The following is a 16,759-nucleotide window of genomic DNA, read 5'->3' on the forward strand; positions in this document are numbered from 1 at the left end:
AGTGTGTCTTAACGGAAGGTCAGCCAGAACTAGGTCCAATTCCTAGCTCAGTAATTATGTGACCTTGACCAAGTCACTTCACTTCTCTGAGCCTCAGTTTCCTTTTCTGAAAAGCTAGGACAATCCTGATCTCGCAGAGTAATTATGAAGATGTACTAATAACAGTTAATTTATTGAGTACTTGCTATGTGCCAGGCTCTCTATGCTTTAATGGTTTTCTATGCTTTAATGTATTTTTATTATCCCCATTTTTATAGATGAGGAAACAGGCTCGGGAAGGTTAAATAACTGGCCCGAGGTTATCAGTAAATAGAAGAGCCAAGATTGGCACCCAGGTGAATCAAGACCCCAGGGCCACACTACACCCTGCCAGAGACAGCACCTGGTGTGGAACCTGACACACACAGGGCCCCAGCTTGGGACCTCCCCTCCAGCTCCCACAACCTTGCCCAATAACTCTTGCCTGGAACACTGCTGGGTGACACTCTGACAAGTGGTGACCAGGCAGGGTCCCCGCTCTGGGGCTGGTGGTGGAGTGGGGGTTGCATCAATCCAGGTCATGCCACGACATTACTGTGTATTCCCAGCCCCACAAGCTGCCTGAGGGCAGGGCCTGGGTATGTTTTGTTTACTGCTATATACCTGGTGTCTTGAACAGAGCCAGGCACACAGCTGGTGCTCATTATTTGCTAACCCTGACTGAGCCTTACTCTATGCTAGACGCCATTTTTCACACTTTACAAGCATCCTGTCATTAAAGGTTCATAACAACTTTATGAGGTGGGTATCATCACCATCTCTGTTTTTACAGTTGAGGAAACAGAGGCACAGGGAGGGTAAGTGATTTGCCCAGTGTCCCACGCAGTAAGTGGCAGAGCCAGGATTCAAACCCTGGTAGTGTCTTTGCTGTTAACCATTACGCTATAATACTGCCTTTTGCAATAAGTGGTTACTGAATGAATGAGTGAATCCACTACGCTATGCTCCCTGAGACTCAGGGCTCTAGGACTCACCCAGCACCAGCCCAAAGGTTCTGCTTCCTCCCAGGCCCAGCCCTCCAACACCAGAGGACCACCCACCTTGCCGAGAAAGTGCTTCCGGTAGATGCGGGCTGTGGGGTTGCACTCAAGCTTCACCTTGGTCGTGGGTGACTGCAGGGGCTCTGTCTCTGGGATGCTGGTGATTTCGTGGTTGGTGCCTTCAATCCAGTAGCCCCCGAACTGGGGCAGCAGAATGAGGGGAAAGGGCCCTTCTCGCCCCAGGACCTAAAGAGGGACTCAGCTGAGAGCTACTCACACTGCACCCCACCAGGGACCCCAGGACACCTCCCCAACTAAGGGGTACTACATGGGTCGCAGACCACATGGAGCCCCAAGTCTCATTCTCAAACGATGGAGATGGGGCCAGGTAGAGCTGGGAGCATGACCTTGGCAGAGAGGATGAAATGTTTGCCTTGGAGGCCTTCGGTTCAAATGGGCTCTGAGGTCTTGAGCCCGTAAACTGAGTCTCCAGCCCCAACTGTGGTCAGGCTCCTGACCAGGAGGAGGACCAGGGCATCCTGAACTCCCTGCGCGAGAGCCTCCAGTGCTTGGGGTGGGGACAGGCTTGGGGTAGGGGGGTTCCGGCTGGTTACCTCGTGCACACTTGGGTAGGGAATGTAGTCTTCCTCCGTCTGCAAAACACAAGCAGGGGGAGGTCCATCTGGGACGGGCCCGCACCCTTGACTTCCAGCCTCCCCGGAATGCTCTTTTGTTTGGCCAGCCATCGGGACTGAGTGTGGAGAGGGCTGGGTCCTCATCTCCCCATCTCATGGGTGAGGCGGGGCTTGCCTTGGGGTGACCCCACGAGACAGGGGCTGAGGGCTGGCAGCCTCTTCTGAGCCTTGTCCTGCCTGAGGAGGAGGCCCACTGCCTCCCCAGAAGGAACCTCTGGACCAGTGGTTCTCAGAACAGCCTGGAAGGCTCGTTAAACACAGACGGCTGCACCCCGCTGCCCCGCCCTCCCCTCCCCCTGAGTTTCTGATGCCCTGGGCCTGGATGGGCCTGAGCATTTACATTCTCACAAGCTCCCAGGTGGTGCTGATGGGGCTGGTCTGAGGACCACATTTTGAAAACTCTTGCCCTGGACAAAGCATCAGGCTTATATGCCCATGAACCTTCTTTAATCCTTACCCCTGCATCCCTGGGCCCATTCCCCCAGGGCCAGCCACTAGTCTTCTGGGATGGCTGGGGTCCCAAATCATCAACCAGAGAGTCCTATGCCCACCTGGAGGGGCTATGCAGCTCCCAGCCCAAGAAAATTTGAGTCTAAACAAGAGCCTCATTGCATCTCCTTCAGTCCTGTCTCTTGTCAGTCTCCTCATGGGAGGTGGGGGGCAACCAGGTCATCCTCCCCTCCCCCTCAGCCTCCCTTCCAGACAGGAGCTACGGAGAACAGAAGAGCATAAGACTCCTGGGTCTTGGGTTTGAGTCTTCCTACAGCTGTGTATCGTAACTGGCTTCCATTTCTCACAGGCTGTCTTGTGAGGTATTGGGGCTTCGGCCCAGGGACAGCAAGGCCTGGAGAGGCAGGGTGAGTTTTCAGGGGTGGGGAGGAACTGGAACGGGGCCCCAGCCTTATAGCAAGGGAGGGGTACTCCACATCTCAGAAGTCCTAGACTGCTTCTTCATGAAAGAGTGATGGGTTCTCCTGGGCTGGCTGCTTTGGTTGGGCAGCTGTAGCAGCACCCGAGGGAGCACATCTGCCCCCCTCCCATCCCCCTCCAAGCCCTTTGGAGAGGCTGCTCAGGGAGCCCACGAAAGAAAGGATGGGGTGGTGCTGGATCAGACCTACTTTGAGGGGTGGTGGGAAGGAGCATCGTTGTTCATCCATCCTGCTTCCCTGCAAAGAGAGGCCAATACTCCTGTTGCACCCCTCCCTCTCTCCCGCTGCACCCCTCCCTCTCTCCCGCTGCACCCCTCCCAAGCCTGCAGCAGCGCTGCCTCCCACTGGGCTCATAGCTCTTCCTGTGTAGAAGGGGAAAGCCAACCAATGTGGGGTATTCCCAGGGCAGGGTGCACGGTTACTCAGGCCCCTCTGCAGGGTTGGCTGTCCTGCTGGTAACCTGGGCTGCAGGAGGCGGGTGGCAGCAGGGGGAATTGGGGGCTCTACGCGCCTGCTGCTGGGAGTGGGGGCAGGGGTGGTGTACACGTGCCTATGCGTGAGTGTGGGGATGTGGGGAGGGAGGCTATTGCATCTACACAGATACATGTTGTTGAGAGAGGAGGGGTGGGGAGAGACAGGGAGAGGGAGAGAGGGGAGAGAGAGGGAAGGAGAGAGGAGGAGGGGAAAGGTGGAGACAGAAAGACTAAGCAAGAGAGGCAGAGTAATAGGAAGGGACAGGAGAGGTTTAGAGGGTGAAATGATATCAGGTGAAGCTCCTGAGGTGTGTTCGAGTCGTCCTAGCCCCCTGCCCATCTCCCAACACATACCCACACAGAAAACAGACAAGAGCCTGAAAGCCCAGGGCAGGAGTCAGGCGGAGGGGGCAGGAGCTGCACTCCCAGGCGGCCTCGCTCATTAACACCTCCCCCTACCTGCAGCACGGCCTCTGGTTGCCCTGTGCCCTGGCATCTGTCCCTCCTCCCCCTCTACATGGGGGGTCCTGCAGAGTCTGTAATGCCTCTTGGGGGACGGGGAATGATGTGTATATGTGGGGGTGGTTTGAGGCAGGGATGCTTGCTCTGCTGGGGATCTACACAGGGATGGGAGCCGGGGAGACACAAATGGGGCTTGGGCCCCTGGGTCAGACAGGGGTTAGGCACTACCAGTCCCCACCCCCTACTGTGATCCCCACTTAGGGGCTCTGGACAACACACTGCCACTATCTCCTTCCTGCATGGTCTGCCAAGGGCTCCTGGACCATTCTGAGAGATGTGTGGGGTTGGAGATAAGGCAAGGGCCCCCCACCGCCAGTCCAGTCCCCTTTGTGCCTCCCCAGAAGAGCTAAGGAGCCAGCCTCACCTGCATCTTTTCAATCATCTCAAACAGATCTGTGTTCTGCAACAGAGGAGGGGGAGAGAGAAGGTCAGTCCTCGGGGTGGTCCAGCCGATCCTACTGAGCCCCCAAGGAGTCTGCACCCAATCCAGCCATCCCGGTCCGAGTTCTGACCAACCACCTTGGACCTATCAGCCCAAAGCACGGGCCCCAAGGGGCAGCCCAGCCCACTCAGTCTCCTTACCCAAAGGAGAAGGCTGGTGCCTCAGACAGAGGGATGTGACCTCTGGGGAGAGACACGTCTCCTTCATGTCACTACAAGGTTGGCAGTGCCAGGATCAGCCCATGGACCTCTCAGAAGAGCCCCAGGCCCCAGTCCTGGAGAGGAGCCTAGCTGGGACCCTCAGAAGGGTCTGTGGTTCCACCCACCTCTCCTGGAAGAGGGTCCCACCCACCTATCTCAAGCACCCCAGGGTGCTATTGGGAAAAAAGGACGCTGGTATATCCCATTGGTCCAACACACGTGTGTGAGTCCACACTCCCCCCTCCAGCCCTCACACTCCAGACGGCCTCTCCCGAGGCTAGCCAGGGCACACACAGGGTTAATCGGGCATCTGCCAGCTGCTTTGGCAGCTTCTGCCTCTCCAGCGCCAACTCCCTGCAGCCTTCCTGGAAGGCAGCATCCTTGACGGCTGGCAGGGCTGGGGCTGGGCCTGGGAAGCCCCCAGAGTCTCCAGGATGGTGCCTCTCCCCCAACCCCTCCCAGATCCTGAGTCCACACACATGTGCTATGGGGTTGTGCACCAGGAAACACATACTCTTTCTCTCTTGCTTGAGCACACACAGGCCTACACACCAGTATTTAAACAGTCGTGCTGTACCAAAGAAAGCAAACACACACAAACCCATGGGGTCTGTGCACATCAATCCTTAGACTCAGAGCTATTTACTAACACACAAATAAATGTGTCAGTGTCCCAAGCTACACAACAGCACACCCACACACATACAGGTCCATGTACCACAAGAACCACACAAACAAATGCAAACCCATCCCTGTGCAGATCTGCACATTAGTCATTGCATGTAAAGCTACATGAACACCACAAAACCACTCATGTCCACGTGCAGAGAGACACAATAACATGCACTCACAGATACAGGCAGGCATGGTCACAGAAACTTAGCTACAGAGCCCCACTCCCACATACCTTCCCCATCAGAGTCACGCACCCTGTGTAACAGATGTGACAGACTTTAAATGAGTTTTAAGAAAAAGAAGAAGCATGCAGCAACTGTGGGAGTGGCTAATCACCAAGGATGAGGAGCACACGTCCAAACCTCACACACCCCTCATACCCACTTGAGTACACACCACTCATCTCCCTCTCTCTCTCTCTCACACACACACACACACATAGACACACACACGGAGCTCTGTTAAATATCACAAGACACAAAAACCCATGTACACACTCTGAGACCTGACCACAGGGGCAAAACCCACCCCATGAAATGCACCACAAATGTCCATTGGAGACGCTGACCCATGGTCACCTATGGTTACACCCAACACTTCTGAGCTTGGACGAGACAAATCCACAAGCAGTTACAGCACAAACCACAGACACACACCTGTAGCCCAGGTAGACAAACATGCCTGTCAACCTAACATCCTGTACCACAGCGGCCTCGGCATCTATGCCCAAATAACCTCATGCCAGCGCAGTGCCAGTATGAGTGATGGGGGCGCATTAATGTCCCCCAGAGCATCCCACTCTGGGTAACCTAACATGGCCAGGAACAATATGCACCTGGAGTCACAGCCATGTAAACACTGATGCATGGTACTGTCACCCAGAGTGCACACACAGCAACAAGTTACACCCACAGTTACAGCCTCACAGGAGCAGCAGACGCCCTGACACATGGAAGGCTGTGAGTCAAGTGGCCCAGAGCACCATGCAGAGTTAAACTGTGACATTCAGACCACCTTAAAGGGGACAGGGGACCGACAACATGGTCCCGAAGCTAATACACACACACACACACACACACACACACGCACACGCACACGCACATGCACACAGTGCCATGGTAGCCCCGAGCCACAGTGCCACTACAGTCACTCTCTTTCTTGGAAAGGGGCAGAAAGGGCCCAAAGCCTGGGACCCCAGGGCAGGGGTGTGCCCTGTGGCTGCCATGGCCGGGTGTCATCCCAGAAGCTAACACACCCTCCATGACAGAGCCTCGCACACCCGCCCTGGCTGGGGCAGAGCCTGCTGGACTCAAAGGAAGTCGGGCTGACCCGGCAGCTCCTGCAGACCCCTTTGGCCAGGCCATCCTCTCCCGGGTCCTCACCTGCCAGCCGGCCCCAGCGGGCAGCGAGCCCCTCCGCGGACGGCCGGCGTTCGCCAGGGGCCGTGGCTGCGCCATCCCGAGCCCGGCCCGGCCCCAGCCCCAGCCCCGGCGGCGCTTCAGCTGGTCGGACGGCTCCGGCCCGCGCGCGCCCCGGCCCGGGCCCCACAGCACCGAGCTCCGCGCTCCGGGCTCCGGGCTCCAGCTCCTGGCCCGGAGGGGGCGGGGCACCAGGTACAGCCGATGCGGGGGCAGGGGCGGGGCTGCGGGGATCCGGGGCGGGGACACCGTAAGCCCCGCCCCCAGAACGGCCCAACCCACGGTCCCGGGACACTGCGCCTGCGCGCTCTCGTCGGATCGCTAGAAGTCTTCAGCGCGCGGGGCCCCTAAGACTCCCCCAGGCTCTTCTCAGCGCGTCCCCTCCGCCCCCGCCTTCTCTATCTTCCCAGACTTTGGGTACCCCACATCAGGGCCTCCAGGACGGGATTCTTGGGATGGGCTTTGAAGTCCGTCAGAAAGAGGCGGCTACTTGGAGACAGGACTTTCTTTGAGCATCTACTTAAAGTTGGACCCTTCGCAAGTCTCATCTTCTCCCACAACCCAGGAAGTATGAGCATCATCCCTATTTTACAGAAGAGAAAACTGATTCCAAGAGGTGGAATATCATGCTCAAGATCACACAGCTGGGAAAGGCAGAACTAGGAATCCAGGGAAAGGCCTGGCGCTACTCTCCCCTGCCCCCTCCTATCCTGCTCCCTAATGCCTGACGGTGGTGGCCCATTCCCTCCCTTCAGCAGGCCCCATGCCACACCTGGCTCTAATTGTCCCCCCACCCCTATCCTAATTGCCCCTGACCCTGGAGACAACCACAGTGCCTAGGAAGGAGCCAAGGCCCCAGAGTATGGGGCAAACTTCAGGACACGTGAGTCCTAGGTCTGGCCTTGCTACAATTTGCTGAGTGAACTTGACTTGAGTCCCTACCACCTCTGTAGGCTTCAGTTTTCCCATCTGTAAAATATATGGCCTCTGTAGGCTCTTCCAGCTGACCCTGCATTGTGTCTGCCACTGTACAGTGGGGGCAGATGCTGGGAAAGTAGCAATTGCTTCCTGAGCTGTGGCCAAGTCAACACCAGCTGCTTCAGACCCTGCAGGGGCAGGGCTGTCCACCAGCTCGGTGCCCGCCATCTCTGCAGCTTCCTAAGGGAGCTGCTGGCAGCTGTCCACCACCCTCCATCTCCAGGGTTCCTGGAAGGAAGTCACTGCGCCTTCCTTTCCCCTAGACCTGGCCCTGGGTCAGGCTGGAGCCCGGGGAGCCAGCGGGAACTCCAGAGATATGTGTTCCAGACACGGTGTAGCTCTGTTTTTAATAATTAACAGCAACAAATATTGATTTACGCAGGCACTTTCAGGCCTGAGCGCTTCCGGGCACCCATCGAAATGCAGCCAGAGAAATATCTATTCCACACTGGGAGGAGGCAAGACCTGGTCGTATCACCAGAGATGCTTGTGTGCCAGGTGGAGTGAAGGGGGTGCACACATGTGCATGCAGCTGTATGTGTGTGTGTTTGTGTGTGACAGAGACTAGATGTGAGTGTGTGTGCCTAGACATCCTGGGTGTATATTTATGTGTTTGTACATGTGTATCTGTACACGCTTGCATGTGTACATGTGTAAGTCTCTGAATTCATGTGCAGATGTGTTATGTACATGTACCTAGCTGTGGGTAGGCTGTGTATGTACATGTGTGCAGATTTCTGAATCCCCGAGTGAAGAAAGCCCTATGGGGGGCAAGATAGGAAGGTCCTGGGTAGCTCAGTGTCTGTACAAATGTGGCTTACCAATGAAGAGAGGGACGTCCCTTCTAGGTGTTCTATCCTACCCTGGGAACATATGCTGATAATCGTTCAGCTTCCTAATTTCTACTTCCCAAAGTTACTTTCACAGTCATCACTCAATTGCAAGCTGGCAAAGTAGGTAGAAAAGAAACTGTCAACTCTATATTACAGATGAAGAAACTAGGACCAAAGAGGGGCAGGGTCTCCTGCCCCTCAAACTGGCTCCATCAACATTACAAATGTGTGCAGAGTTAGGGGTACTGAGGGAGGGGGTGGAGGATATGTCACAGGCCGGGTTCCCTCAGCCTCACCACTGGTTTGCTGGGGATCCAGACAGGTCGCTCAGTCTTTCTGGATCCTGGTTTCCTTCCCTGTCAAAGGAGGATGAACCACAGACTGTGTCTTGATTCTGGGGTGGGAGTGGGCTGTCAGGAGCCTGCCGTCCAGGCTGTGTTGGCACAAATGGAGGCTTCTAGACAGACTGGGCGGAGGCCAGGAAGCCTGAGGGGAGGCAGCTCAGAGCTAATCCAAGAAGGCCAGCTCCAGACTGCCTGAGCAGGCAGGACTCAGGGAGATGGGCTGTTCCAAGCCTCATTTTCCTAATGAGAAGACTGAGGCCCAGGGAGGAGAAGCTATGGTCTAAGGGCACACAGCCCTCGGTGAGAACCTTGGCCTCTTCCCAGATGCTCATTCATGAACCCGACTGCCATCAAGTCACTCCCTTCCTGCCAAGCCCCAGGATCTACACAGTCTATCTGGGGCTATTACCTAGGCACAGAGAGCAGGAGAGGGTCTCAGGAACTCCCTGATGCTGTCCTTAGGACCCCACTTCGAACCCCCTTAGGGATAGTGGTTCTCCACAAGGACACAAGGACACCTGGACACCATCCTTTGGCCATCCGCCCTCCCGGCCTAGGAGAGGTGCATGGCCCTTGTTCCAAGCCGGAGTGTTGGGAGAGGAACATGGTAGATCCTACCTCTGCTATTTCCTGGCTGTGTGACCTTGGGAAAACCACTTCACCTCTGTGAGCACCTGGATCCTCATCTGGAGAATGCCTACAACCCAAGGTTTAATGAAAACACCAAGCAGCATGATGTCTGTGGACCTGCTTTAGAAGCTATGAAGTGTACCGTAAAAGTGAGGGCTATGACATCGCATTAGAGAGGCCACCAGACCAGGCACTCTAGTCAGACAGCCTGAGTTCTGGCCCTGGCCCCATCACATCCTACCTTTGTGTCTTTGAGCAATTAACTTAACCTCTCGGAGTCTCAATTTTCTCTTCTACAAAATGGTACTAGTAATAGTAGCCAGCACATAGCACTTACCGTCTGAGGGTGAAATGAGACACTGTGTGTAAACTAAGTACCTACTAAGTACCCACGTGGCCCACAGTGAATCTCAATCAATACTAGCGAGTATTACTGGTATTTGACACTTTGCTTAAGTTATTTTGCTCTAAACTAGGCTATGGCTCCTTGAGGGGAGGGTCTGTGTCTGATTGCTTTCTGGCACACAGCACAAAATCTGGGCAAACATTTGATTTTGATAACAACAACAATAGCCTCATTTATAGGACTCTGCCTCTGTGCACAGAATACTTTATTGGCACTTTTCCATTTAATCTTCACAATAGCCCTGTGAAGTGGGTACTGTCATCATACCCAATTTATAGAAGAGGAAACTGAGTGATGTTGATGATGAAGATAATGAAGAATAAAAGACCGGCCAGTTTATTCCCAGGTGTTCTGCCCCACCCCCATTCAACTTCTGAGACGGTACTAGGCCCACCCAGGGGTAGCCCTGAACTTTTTACCTCTGCCTAGTAGTCATTCTTAGGTATCTCTCAGCCCTGGGGGGTCTCCAGATCAGGAGCAGTGGGGAGGGGGACACATACCTTTGGGTAGAGCGAAGCAGTGTTGGGGGGAACGAAGTCCAATCGGGGCAGATCTAGGGCCTGAGGGAAGCGCTGGTTCTGCCCATCACTCCTCCTGGAAGAGAAAAAGAGTGTGAGGTCAGGAGAGGCCCAAGATGGAACATTTGTGAGCTCTGGAAGAGTCTCCCACGGAGTTGGGAGATGTGCAGGGAGACAGACTTCATGGAGGAAGGGGTACTGGGTTCCTCGGGAGGAGGAAGAGGGGCTTCCTGATTAGAGCCGCTAAATAGGCTCCCCTTTCCCAGAGATCAGAGATGGGGACAGGGTCTCTCCACAAGCTCTCCAGTAGGCCTTCCTCATGTTTACTCCAGCCAAGAGGATTGCTGCTGAGGGCTGAACCCTAACCTCTGAACTTAGCAGGATGCCCAGATTCCCTGAGCTTTCAGGGAGACAGCAGTCTTAGGGCTGAGAGGCTGCCAGCCTTCTGCTATCACTGACAATAACAATACCAATACAGACACTCGCTGGGCCTACTGCGCCAGGCCTTAGACCAAAGCTCTTTTTCCAGGCCTGAGGGCACAGACTCCTCACCACACTGGTATTCGCACTTGACAGATAAGGGCCCAGAGGCATGCAGAGGTCACACAGCTGGTCAGCAGCAGGACCAGCATCTGAGGGAGGCCTGGACTCTTTGCCCACACCCGTATCCCTCTCTGAGGAAAAGAAACAGATCTGGCGATGGTGAAGTCAATTCCTGTCACCCCAGAAAGCCTGCAGAGGAGGCCACCTCTGGGGTCAGGGAGAGAAAGAGCCCAGTAGCTCCTGGGACCCAGGGAGCCCAGAGCTTGGGGAGCAGGCCTGGCTTCCGCTCATTGCCTAGGGCCACCCTGACGTGGCTGTACCCCCGCCCCAGTCCCATCAACCCAGACAGATCCCAAGAAGGTGAGTCATTTAGGCTGTCAGATGATCCTCAGGTGGAGCTGGGACTGCCACACCTCAAGAGGGGAAGGACCTGCGGGAACCTGGCCCAGAGAGGAGACCCTGAGGACATTCAGCCTCCCTGCTGACTCCCCTCAGCCCAGCCACACCGGCAAGAGAAAGGCCCAGAGGGACCCGCTATAGCTCCACTCGGCCTCCCAGGGGTGCATCTTAGAACGGAAGGTCTTGACCTAGAAGACTGGATATAACAGCGCCATTTCCAGCCTATGGCATCAGCGTTGGGGAGGTCTTCCCAGGCACTTGCCTGCCACATGGCCTTAGTGAGTAACACACTCTTCCTAGTCTCAGTTTCCAAAAAAATTCACCATAAAGCCTGGGCAGCTACTAGGCATTCACTCAATAAATTCTGATACTCATTCATTTATGGTGAACTCTGGCTTCCCAAGTTAGGGTCTCATTCAGTATTTGTTGAATGGCTGAATGACAGAATGACTGAATGAAGGTTGGCAGTCGGGAGGCATTGAAGGTCTGTGAGCCAGGGAACAGCCAAACACAGGTTCCTATAGACTGCAAGGCGCTGAGGTGGACAGAGACTGCAGAGGTCCACAGAAATGGTCCAGGTGAACTCTACTGTGGCTGCCGTGGGGACTCTTCTTTGAGACCTACTGTGTGCCTGGAACTGTGTCAAGCATTTTACACCCTCATGATAGTGCTAGAAGTTTGGCATCACTTATCCCCATTTTTATAGATGGGAGAAAATGAGGCTCAGAGAGGTGAAGCCACTTCCCCTAGCAAGTGGGTGACAGATCCAGAATTTAAAGCACATGCCCTTCACTGAGCAGGGCCAGTGTCAGTGGGTTGAAGAGCAGAGGTTGCCCAGGGTCTGGGAAGTCCTGGAGTTGAAGCCCAGGTGAGGCTGGCCCCTGTGGTGGTGGGGACCGCTGTCCTGGCATGGCCCTGGCTGCCAAGTGAAGGTTGTTGCCCATGATAGAGCTATTCAGGTTGTGTCCTTTTGTCTACCCCGTTATACCTCCAGGTTCAGACGGTGGCCACTGCGGGTCAGCCTGGCAGCAGCTCCCCTTCCAGAACCCTCAGCCTCAGTTTCCCCATGCCCAGGTGTCCATCTCACTCAGGACTGCTCACGTTGGCACAAGGCTAGGGAGGTCTCTGAAGACAAGGGAGCTCTGGCTTCTACCCACGACCCAGCCTCGAGGACTTCAGCTCTCTAGTTCCTGGCTGGCACCTCAAAGGCAATGCCCAACCCCCTTCCCCCAGGCAACTCTACCTAAAAGGTCATTGCTGAGGTCCTGAAGATCAGGGGAAGAAATGGGATCCAGGATGAGGACACAGCAGGAAATCGGAAGCTCTGGGCCCTGCCTGCCCCCATGGTCCCAGCCTTGAGGGATAGAAAGGCAGTAATAACAAAAGCCACAGACTACCTATGCCTTGCATGATCTTATTTCATCCTCATAGCTCCCGCATGAGATTGGTGCTCAAAACTGCCTGCTTCACACATGAGGAAACTGAAGCTTGGAAGGTATGTTAACTCGCCCAAGGTCACACAGTTAATGAGGCAGAGCAGGCATCTGAACCCAGGTTTGTTACTCTGGAGCCCAAGATCTGAACTTCATAGCATGGGCAGCCAGCCCTGTGGACCCAGCACGACACATCAGAGAGGTAATAATCATAGTGACAACAGCGATGACAGCCAACAGGTCGTACCATGTGCACGCTCTGCCTCAACTGCTTCACTTGTAAATGAACTTAACCCTTACCTTTCAGAGGAGGGAACTAAGACACGGAGAAGTTAAGCAATTTGTCCAAGGTCATGCTGACAGTAAATGTAAATGAAATGTGGAGGACGTGAACCCCTGACCATCCAGTACTCGATGCTGTGCCCTAATGCTGCACCATACTGCCTCTTAGTAAATAGAAGTTGCTCAATAAATAGTTTGCAAGGAATGAATAAACTCAGCCCCTCACCTCCCTCCCCAACCCTCTAGCCTCCTCTGACACCTCCTCTTCCTCCTCTCAGCCTTCCTCATTTCTCACCATCTCTTCCCTACCTTTCTAGCCCTCTCCTCCCTTCCCTTTGCCTCTGGCTTCTGCAGACCTCCCAGACTTGGTCGTTTTCCTCCCTCTTTATGAACTTGAACCTCTCTGACTCTCCCTTTCTTTCCTATCCCACCTTTGTCTCCTCCTGGTCGCCACTATTCCATTCACATGGGGTCCCCCAAGCCTCTACCCGCTCCCTTCTTCTCTGACAACCTTCCTGATCCTATGGCCTGGCCCAGCTTAAAATGCTTTGCAGTCTTCCCGCACATGCAGCAGCTGGGAGGTGCCTGGAGCATGCCTTCCCCCTGCTGTGACTATGGTCATATATCTGTATAGCACTCTACAGTTTACACAGGCATTATCTCATTTGATCACCATAGCAGCTTTGTGAGGTTGGACTATTATCAACCTTTTTCCCAATAAGAAAACTGAGATTCAGAGAGGTTACGTGACAAGCCCAAGGTCACACCAGGGAAAGGGCAGTTCCAAGGTCTGACTCCAGCCTGGGGTTCTTCACCTACACACATCATAGCTGCTCTCAACCTCAGTCCTGCTGCCTAGCCCCAGTGGTCTCCCCATCACAGCTCCTGGCTCCTGCAGCCACCACCAAGCATCTTCCCTAGGTCCAGCTCCAATCTTACCCTGTCTGGCCTGGACACCTGCCTACAGATACAAAACACTTTGGACACAGAAAAAGGCGCTAGCCAGAGAGGAAGTGACTTGCTCAAGGTCGCAGAGAAAGCCAGAGCCAACCTTGAGTCCAGGCCAAGCACATTCCTGGGTCACCTTCAGGCCCTGCAGATTCATGGCCGCCAGCCAGCTGGCCCCAGCTCTCTTGCCTCTCGGAGCACCCATCTCTCCCAGGAAAAAGGCGAGGCAGGGGTGTGGGGGCAGGGCCCAGGGGCCTAGCTCCTGAGTGGGATGGGCCAGGCAGGAAGCTGCTGCTGACAGCTCCCGGGTTTCTTGGCAACTGTCACTGCACCTCCTCCCCATCCCTTATCTCCGCATTGAGGTAACAATAATAATCACCGTGGTGAGTACAGCTCTTTGTACTTTTCAAAAGCCCTCTTTATCTGCTCACCCCTGGGACACTCACCGGAACTGGATCAGGAGATAAGGCAGTCACTAGAATCCCCAATTCCCAGGAGTGTAAACTGAGGCTCGGGAGGTTAAACCACCACTTCGAAGTCATTCAGCAAGGCGGGAGCAGACTGGGGACTAGAACCCAGGCCTTCCATCATCCAGGGCTCCAGATGCCACACTGGGGTGGCGGGCATCTCAGGGAGGTCCCACACTCTGCAAAACGCAGGTCAGACCCAGGCTTGGTGGGTGGGATAGAGAAGACGGAGGGCAGATGACCAAATGCCTCCCTGGGCTGCTTTCTACCTGTTAACCAGCTGGAGAGTTGGTGAAAGGTCCTGTCTTTTTCTCTTATCTGCAAAATGAGAGATAATGTACCCACCCCATCAGGTTGCTGTGAGCCATGAAGTGAGTACTCCAGAAGTGTTTGCTGTTGTTGTTGTTGTTGTTATGATGATGATGATGATGATGATGATGATGATGATGATGATGATGATGATTTGTCACTCTCTTGGAGAACCCCACCCTTTCAGAGGTGGGACTGGGCTGTCCTGGGGGTAGCACTTGGCCCTTTGGCCATCCAGAGACAGCTGCCCTGGATGGAGGTCCCCAGGTGGATCTGGCTCCTGCTGACTCTTCCAGTCTCACCTCCGCACGCACACATAGCCCCTTCCTGTGCCCGGCTGCCTTGTCCTAGTCTGGCTAGGCCATAGGCAGTTTTCCATACAAGCTGCACTGTTTCACACTGCGGAGCCTCTGCATAGGCTGCTCACTCTATTAGGGGCTCCCTTCTCCTTCTTTTCTGCCTGGTGAACTAGTCATGCTTTAAAATTCAGTTTAAACATGTGAAACTCTGGTGGCCAGAACAGGCGACATACGACCACCAAGGCACGAAGCCTGTGATGGGGAGCAGGGTGGCTGGACAGGTGCTGGTCATCACACACACGAGTTGAGAAACCAGACTTGAATGGTTGGGAGGGCAAAGGAGGGGCTCGGCCACCAGTGAACATAGGGCTGAGAAAGATTTGGGGGGACTAGCCCAGGACTGCAGGGTCCAGTGCTGGTCACCAAAGGTCTATGAGAGCAGCTGGTTCTACCAACCTGGTGATCCATATGGGGGGAAGGGGAGGAGCCAAAGACCTCCAAGTGAGAAGCGGGTACAGAGGCCTACTCCTGTGGACCCTCGCACCCCTGAGAGAGGCCCCTCTAGATGGGGTTTGGGAGTTGCCTGTGTCTCCCAGCCATGGTATCAGGGCTAAGGGGCCTCTAATCTCCTGAAACCAGAGACTAGAGGCTGCTCTGGAACTGCCCCCTTCCTCAGGGGCCACAGAGGCCCATTGTCTCAACCATCCGGCACTGGCCCCACTGCTTGCCCATGGCCCTGCCAAGGTGCCAGGGAAGGTGGCCAGGGGCAGCCTGGTAAGCAAGTTTCTGAAGCTAGGCCCAGGGAGCCTGGCTCCCCTCCTCCCAGGCCCAAGGGATGGGTGGGGGATATAGGCATGGTCACTCCAGGCTCTCTTCTCCCAGACACCTTTAACCTCTGCCAGGACTCAACAGGGAGCGAACATAGGGGTGGGGGTCGGTGGGAGCCAAGCGCTGTGATATCATGTAATCCTACAACTGTGATAAAGGGCTGCTATTATCTTCACCCCATTTCAGAGATAAGAAAGCAGAGGCTCAGTGAGGTTGCAAGATGGGCCCAGGGTCTCACAGTCATCAAATGGTAGAGTTGGCAAGGTCCCCCTGGGGATAGCAGGGCAGAGCCTCAGGCTCCGGGCTGGGCAGAGGGGTGAGCTGGGGGGCCCCCACCCTCACCCAGCTCTGGCAGAGCGCCGAGACATCCGGATCCCGGAGCTGGGCCAGGCAGTGGCCTCCTGAGCAAACAACAGGTTGGCAGCCCGGAGAGGAGGTCATGGGATTGGCCCCCACCTGGGGTGCAGCACCTGGGGACAGGGCCTCCCATCCACCTGCTAACTGCCAGCGCCTCCCTGCCCAGGTAGCCCAAGCCCTGCTGTGTCCTAAGACTGACCCTCCCCGCCTCCCAGGAATGGACTCCTCCCTGCGCACGGGACAGGGGAGGAGTGACACAGGGGAGGAGATGCCCTAGCCACGGGGCCTCTGCTCGGGTCATAACCACATCTGCTTACCTGGCCTGACACTTTCCAGCTTGCAAACTGCCTTCACTTTAGACCCTCTCAACAGCCTCACGAGGAACCTAAGGCAAGTAATATTACCTTCATCCTACACGGAAGGAAACCGAAGCTGGAACAGAGGTGGTGACTTGCCCAAGGTACCACACCAAAGCTCGAACCCTGCTGCTCTCTATTCCTTGCCCCGTCAGTGCAGAACAACTCTCCCCGGTGGGCCTGGCACACACTGCCCATCCTTAGTGCCCGGGGTATGGGTGGGCCAGGGCCCACGTGCAGGGCCTTCCCAGCATCCATTGGGTGGTGCCCGATGCCTATGCACAGTCTTAGAGCCACCTATGCCCCACCCCCCTCATTAACCTATTGTCCTTCCTCCCCCACACCCCACCCCCTGCAGCCCAGGGGTCTCCTTCTCGGAACTCCATGCATTCCTTCACTCACTCACTCCAACAGCCACCCGCTCCCCCACCCGCCCTTCATTCCTACGTGCAGTCA

The 16,759-nt window shown here is 55.3% G+C and overlaps 1 protein-coding gene across 3 annotated transcripts in view; it reads right to left on the minus strand.

The window, feature by feature from the left end:
• RAP1GAP (RAP1 GTPase activating protein) overlaps positions 1-16,759 on the minus strand; it is a 48,865-nt gene that overhangs the window by 18,001 nt on the left and 14,105 nt on the right. For 2 of the 3 annotated variants that reach the window (XM_011357522.2, XM_011357524.2), the window contains exons 3-7: positions 10,065-10,158; positions 4,003-4,038; positions 2,833-2,880; positions 1,634-1,672; positions 1,080-1,265 (exon numbers count right to left, since the gene is read on the minus strand). In XM_011357522.2, the coding sequence (XP_011355824.1) occupies positions 1,080-1,265; positions 1,634-1,672; positions 2,833-2,880; positions 4,003-4,038; positions 10,065-10,158 (403 nt within the window). The remainder of the gene's footprint in view (positions 1-1,079; positions 1,266-1,633; positions 1,673-2,832; positions 2,881-4,002; positions 4,039-10,064; positions 10,159-16,759) is intronic. The other variant, XM_023529135.1, reaches the window with a different exon arrangement.

This window comes from Pteropus vampyrus, unplaced genomic scaffold (assembly GCF_000151845.1).
Source record: "Pteropus vampyrus isolate Shadow unplaced genomic scaffold, Pvam_2.0 Scaffold36, whole genome shotgun sequence".
Classification (NCBI taxonomy): domain Eukaryota; kingdom Metazoa; phylum Chordata; class Mammalia; order Chiroptera; family Pteropodidae; genus Pteropus; species Pteropus vampyrus.